We start from the raw sequence: 5928 nt of genomic DNA on the forward strand, positions 1-5928 counted from the left end.
CCAGACTCGGGGCGGGGCCCCGCACGCGTAGGAGACTGTCGCCATCCACACACAGGGTCTTGGCCTCCCGAACTCAAGTTTTCATTTTCTGCTTCACTCGGCCAATAAACACTGGGCCTCCTCACCTAGGCCAGGTACAGCGAGTGTGGAGATGTGGGGAGTGACCCCCCAGCCAGATAGGACAGGTCACAGTTGATAGATAAGGAAACTGGCTTACCTGACTTTGTCTGGTTTCAGCAAAAAAAATGGGTGGATTCCTAAGGGAAACCTAGGGTGCAGCCCACGCTGCTCGCCAAGGCGCTCCCCTCCATCCAGTTTGTGCTTTTACCCTGGGGCCCTACCCACATGGACCTGGTTCTCCACCTGCTGGGGCAGGCCAGCCCCAATGGAGCGCAGATGGGGAGAACACCCTCCCTCCAAGCAAGTGTCTTCAGTCTTGCTCCCTAGAGGGCAGGGCAGCCCCGCCCCCCACCTGCCGCCCCAAGCTCCCTCTCTACTCCCGCAGGCACATGCCTAGGGAGCAGCTTCTAGAAGCCAGTGTCCTACTACCATGGGAAGCCCCCTAGAGAAATGTGGTCTTCATGTGCACACCTGCATGAAACACCTGTGCATCTGTGTCTCAGTTTGTTCATAAATCTTTATTGCATGCCTACTGTGCCTAGTCCTGTGCTAGGCAGTGTCCAATACAGAGTGGTATAAGATATGGTCCTGGCCTCGAATTTTCCAGAAGGACAGAAGTCAGACATGACCAAATGCCCATCTTAATGCACTGGCCTAAACCGTGCTCCATTATGCTTTTCCAGACCACAGATGGCCAACAGCAAAGAAGACTGCTGTTAGTAAGTGCAATTAGAACTTAGGTGAGGGGGGAAATTTCTAGGTGAGTTTTGAGGAAGGGAAAACTGAGGCTAGGCAAAGGTTAGGGACTAGAAAAATAACAGTAGGAGTTGTGGCAAAGGGTAGTTCAGAAGACTGGCTGAAGAGGGCTGGAGGGAAGGCTGTCAGGAAGAAGCAGAGGATCCCGGCTGCCTCTTTGTGTTTCCTCTGCAACCCCCTTCCCTGATACTCCCACCCAGCCTAGCGACCAGGAGGCAGTTGCTGTCTTCTGCCTGGTTGGTCTATGCTGGAGGCTGTCCTGGCCAGGGCACCTCCTCCATAGGCCTCTTTGCTTCCCACTTCCCCTAGCGTCTGCCTCTCTCCCTACGCTCTGCCAACTTTTGTCTCCCTACTTAACCACCACCATGTTCCCCCTACGAAGGGCACTAACGCAATGAAAGGGCCCTGCTCCCCCTTCCAGGTCTTTTCAAGAGCAGGGATGAATACTCTCCCCACTCACGCACCCCCACAGGCTGGGGCTGCAGACCTAGTAGTAATCCTCGCCCTCTTCACTCTCAGCCTCCTCCCCAGGAATCAGATGCAGGGATGGCAGATGGGGGATACCTGTGGAGTTCAGTTGGTCTGCAAACACATGTGGGCAAAGGAGAGAGAAGAGGAAAGAGGGGCTGTCAGTGAAGCCATACTTGCCTTTGAACCCACATGCACATAGGCACATAGACACACATTCAAGGGCTTTAATCCACCACCAGCAACCCCCCCCCCCCAGTCCCCAGAGCCCAGGGCTCACCCTTACCTGGTGTAAGCACTGTCAGGCTAGCTGGGGCCTCGACCTGGCCCAGGGCGTTGCGGGCCAGGCAGCGGTAGATACCTTCATCGCTGGGACGCACAGCCTGGATCTGCAGCCAGCCTGTGACCTCAAACCTCTGGGGTCCACCCCTGAACTGGAGCCAGAGGTGGGGTCAGCAGGGTCCTTCTAAGAGGACCCTGGGCTGCCCAGAGGAGGCCTCGACTCCCTCTCCTACCTGCACTGAGATGTGGGGGTCATCCCCTGGTAGCTGAACATCCAAGCCGTCCTTCCTCCACTCGATGGATGCCATGGGGTAGGCAAACACCTCGCAGCCAAAGATCACATCCTGCCCCGTCACATTCCAAACGTCATATGGGTGCAACACGATCTGGGGCTCTGGGGATGGAGATGGGAGGCCTGAGAATGGGCACATCCGGCCCCAGAAGCAGGCTGTGTATGAACCATCATGGAAGTGTTTGTGGGGGGAAGAGAGTCAACGCGGAGGTAAATACACACTCATACACATGACTTGATCGGTACACATGGGTACATGTAAATGTAGGTACAGGTACACCCAAGGTATAAACTCCGAAATGGTGAGGTACAAGCAGACAGGATGCCGCAGCTCAGCAGCCTTACTCCATCCCTGATCTCTCCCCTGTCCTCATTCTACCCTAGAGGCCCCTATCCTGCCCTACGTGTAACCAACACCTCCCTCTACCCTCCCCCCTTCCTAACCAGATCCAGTTGCCAAAGACCCCAGGAACAGCCCTTCCCTCCCCACACACACACACATCCTGGGACCAGGGAAGGAGGCAGAGGTGGGGGGATTCCCACATGGGAAAGGCAGAGAACCTGAAACCAGATCTGGGCAGCCGGCAGAAAGCCTGCAGTTATGGGGTAAAGTCTTGGGACCCCGCCGGTGTTTGTTTTCCTGGCAGCCCCAGCCAGGCCAGATCCCTCAAAGGGGCTCAGGAAGTGAAAGTGACTAACGCTGCCAAAGGAAACCTGAGGCCTGAATGGCCCTCAGCCCCCGGGGGTAGGAGGGAGGAGCTGGAAGAGCCCCCTCCCTCACGAATCCTAAGGCATAGAAGAAACCGAAGGGAGGTGGGGAGACTGGGCGAACAGCTTGTCTACGAAATCGGAATCTGCCCAAAAGAAACCCGATTGCATCTCTCTGGAACCCAAGTCTCGCTGCCTGGGCCCCAGCAGTCTGGGCAGACTGGGAGTCTTTGCTCTCTCGGTTTTGAGACCAGTCATTGGCCCTATGCCTGCTCCCTCTGAGGAGGGACCTGGCCGGCCGGGTCTGGGGCTTCCACGCGCCTCAGGGGGGCTTCCACGCGCCGTGCGGACAGAGCTCGGCCCCCGAAGGTGCTAGTCTCTGCGGACCAGCGGCAAGAGCGGGCTTATACTGGACTCGAGGACTCCCCAGCCTCAACTTTTTCGCTCCGCTGGCCAGAGACCAATTCAGTAGCAGGTCGGGGAGCAATGCCTCCTGAGTGCCTGGAGTGCCCCCAAGTGCAGGGGGTAGGGCCCGCGGGCCGTGCGTACCGGATTCGCAGGGCCCCGGGTGCGCCAGCGTGAGGTTGGCGTCAGGCCGAGCGCGGGCCGCCTCCTGCAGGCGGCAGATCTGCGCGTAGGTGCGGCCGTCCGACCCGCAAAGCGGGCGCTGCGAGCGGCAGGCACACAGAGGCTCCGGCACCTCTCCGCGGCTCAGGTCGCCGCCCGCGTCCAACCGGCACTCAAGCTGCTCGCCGCAGCGCCCATAGAAGTGGGCGCTGGGGTCCAGGTCGCAGAGCTGGCCCTCGAGGTTGGCGCATTCCCAGCAGCAGCCGCACACGTCGCGCACCCGTCCGGCCAGGCAGCCCCGCGGCTCGGCGCACTCTTCTGGCCGACAGGGAGCGCAGCCCTCGCCCTCCGCCAGCAGCCGCAACCAGCCGCGCCGCAGGTAATCGGGGCCTGGGGACGGCCGTGCGCCTGTCGGGGGCGGCGTCCGCAGCAGCAGCAGCAGCAGCAGCAGGAGCAGGAGCAGCGAGGGCGGCGCCCGGGCAGCTATGGGCTGCTGCGGCATGGTTAGCTGGAAGCCCTGCGAGCACTCCGGGCATCAGCGCGTTCGTGGCACCCTGCCAGGGAGGGAAGCCAGGTCAGGAGGTCAGAAGCGACCTCACTGTTCCTTGTACCAAAGTTTGACCCAAGCACACTGCCCCCTCCCCTGCTGCCTTGGCGTCCAGCAGACCCTCCACAAGATGCCTGGTGACTCTCTAGGAGCCATCCAGTGATTGACTAGACTGTGTTTCTGGGGAGGTAAGAAGAACGGGTAATAAAGCTCAACCACCAGCGCGTGCGCACGCACACACACACACCCCAGCGGCAGCACCACAGACCATCCAGCTCTGAAGCTTCCTGCCCTAGAGGAGGATGAGAATTGATGGCCCCAGAACTAAGGAGTTGTTAATAAGGGTGAGAATGGGGAAGAAGTAACGCTCCCGGGCCCAGAGCACTCACCTAGTGTCCAGGACTAAGCCCTTCAGAACAGCCGTTTCTCCGGTGGGAAAAAGCAGGCGGTGGAAAGAAAGCAGAGGCCAACAATCCGCTGGGCCTGCCAGCCACCTCTGCTCCAGCTTGAGGATCTGAGAGAGCCCACGGACTTGGACTCAGAGAGCACCTCCTCCGCTCCTCTCCCCGCCTCTCAACGTCGCACTCAACCCCCTCCCTCCAGTTCTGAAGCTGCCAATTTCATGCAGCCGCACGGGACCCTCCTGGGCCACTTCCCCTAGCTGGGCCAAAGTCACAGTGAGAAGTGAGGAGTCCGTAACCGGACACCGAAGCTGGGAGAAGACAAGGGGCAGGGTGGGGTGGGGGTTGGGAGTAGGGGATATGGGGGTGGCTGGGAAGCTGGAAGGGTTCAGTGAAGGTCGAGGGCTTGTCCCATCGGACTTTACAGTCCCTGGGGTCTGCCAGAGCAGCTGCATAATAGGGAGGCAGCAGGAGCTCAGCTGCCAAGTCGCGCGTTCCTGGAGGGCAGGGCCAACCAAAGTAGTCGCCCCGAAGCCCAGGGCTGGTTTCCTGGGGGCTATTGCAGTCTTGCCCATCCAGCTTCCCTACCAAGGCGCTGACCAGAGACTTGGCGCTTCCATCCGCCACGCCACAACTGGTCTCCTCCTCCCTCCCCACATCCGGCAGGTGCTTCAGCGAGACTGATTATAGAGGTCCCAGCTGACCAGCAGCGGCAGGGAGAGGTGGGCGGGGCGCCTCCCGCGCGGACCTCGCTCCGGGTCGGGATTACAGGTTACATTTGCAAGGCCGCCAAGGCTGGAGGCGTTGGGTCTCACGGCCGCCACCAGCGCCACCGTGGCAATCTGGGCTGGGGGTGGGGAGGAGAGCGTTCCTGGAGGCCCGCCCGGCTTACCGGGGGTCTGCCAGGCCCCGCCCTTAGCCTGCCCCAAGCGGCTTACAGAAGCCGTGCTGCAGTACAGTTTGCAGGGAGCTGAAACTGAACTTTGCAGTCGGGGAGGTGACGGTATTTAGACGGTATTTACTCGTCCCAGAAGAACCTGGACCCGGGCCTAGCGGCCTGGACCTGAGCCTCCTGACCAGCCCCGAAGTTCAAGGCGGGCGACGGCCTCCACACCACCCAGGGGGATCGGCTCCGCATGCGTATTGAAGGCCTGGAGATTCAAAACTCCCGGATGCAGCCCAGGACTCTCCCTCTGGACCTGAACTCGGCCAAACCCTTTCACTTAGGGGTTCCCTAGCCGCATGCACGTCACTCCTGGCCGGGGTGGGGGCTCTGACGAGGTAGGCGAAAGCAGAGAAACTGTACTCCCCATCTCCAAAACTCCAGCAGGACAGGGAGCACACTTCACGCGATGCCTCGAAACTGTCGCGAGAATCAGAACAGGAAGTCTAGGAATTCAAAGCAGGAAAGGCCCGCGGGTTTCAAACAGGAAAAAAGAGTGGGCGGAGCCAGCGGTGGCTGATCGTTGTGGGTAATCCCTTGTCTTAGGCCCTGGGTCCAACTGCAACTGTTGACCTAGAGCAGAGGTGGACTGTAAGAGAACTGCAGGAAGCCCCGAACAATAAAACGAGGGAGGGGGTAGGAAGGGACATGAAATTGCGGAGCTGACTAATGGAGCCGCTCAAGCTGGTCTGTGGCTCTGAATTACAAAATGCCTTGAGGGTGGAGATCACTTCCAGTGTACCCAGCGGAAGCCGTTCGGGATCCCAAAATGAATCGTTACCGGCTTCTAAGACTTGGAGCCAATATTTAAACAACAAACTCAGGGGCGCCCGAGTGGCTCAGT

At 59.7% G+C, this 5928-nt stretch overlaps 1 protein-coding gene across 1 annotated transcript; it reads right to left on the reverse strand.

The window, feature by feature from the left end:
• Positions 1-619: 619 nt before the first annotated feature.
• KAZALD1 (Kazal type serine peptidase inhibitor domain 1) lies at positions 620-5496 on the reverse strand. The gene is made up of 5 exons (XM_004749459.3): positions 4130-5496; positions 3176-3747; positions 1860-2020; positions 1631-1778; positions 620-1458 (listed from the first exon to the last, which is right to left on the reverse strand). Exons 2-5 carry the CDS (start codon positions 3693-3695, stop codon positions 1364-1366), a joined length of 924 nt encoding a protein of 307 aa, XP_004749516.1. The 5' UTR covers positions 3696-3747; positions 4130-5496; the 3' UTR covers positions 620-1363.
• Positions 5497-5928: the final 432 nt, after the last annotated feature.

This window comes from Mustela putorius, unplaced genomic scaffold (genome assembly GCF_011764305.1).
Source record: "Mustela putorius furo isolate JIRA1106 unplaced genomic scaffold, ASM1176430v1.1 tig00003909_pilon_pilon_pilon, whole genome shotgun sequence".
NCBI lineage: Eukaryota > Metazoa > Chordata > Mammalia > Carnivora > Mustelidae > Mustela > Mustela putorius.

Excerpts from the sequence above, each read along its gene's own strand:
- KAZALD1 (XM_004749459.3), bottom strand. The coding sequence starts at position 3,695 with ATGCCGCAGCAGCCCATAGCTGCCCGGGCGCCGCCCTCGCTGCTCCTG. Across the intron at positions 2,021-3,175 it reads CCCGGGGCCCTGCGAATCCG|AGCCCCAGATCGTGTTGCAC; the intron begins GTACGCACGGCC and ends CTCCATCCCCAG. Across the intron at positions 1,459-1,630 it reads CCTGACAGTGCTTACACCAG|ACCAACTGAACTCCACAGGT; the intron begins GTAAGGGTGAGC and ends ATGTGTTTGCAG.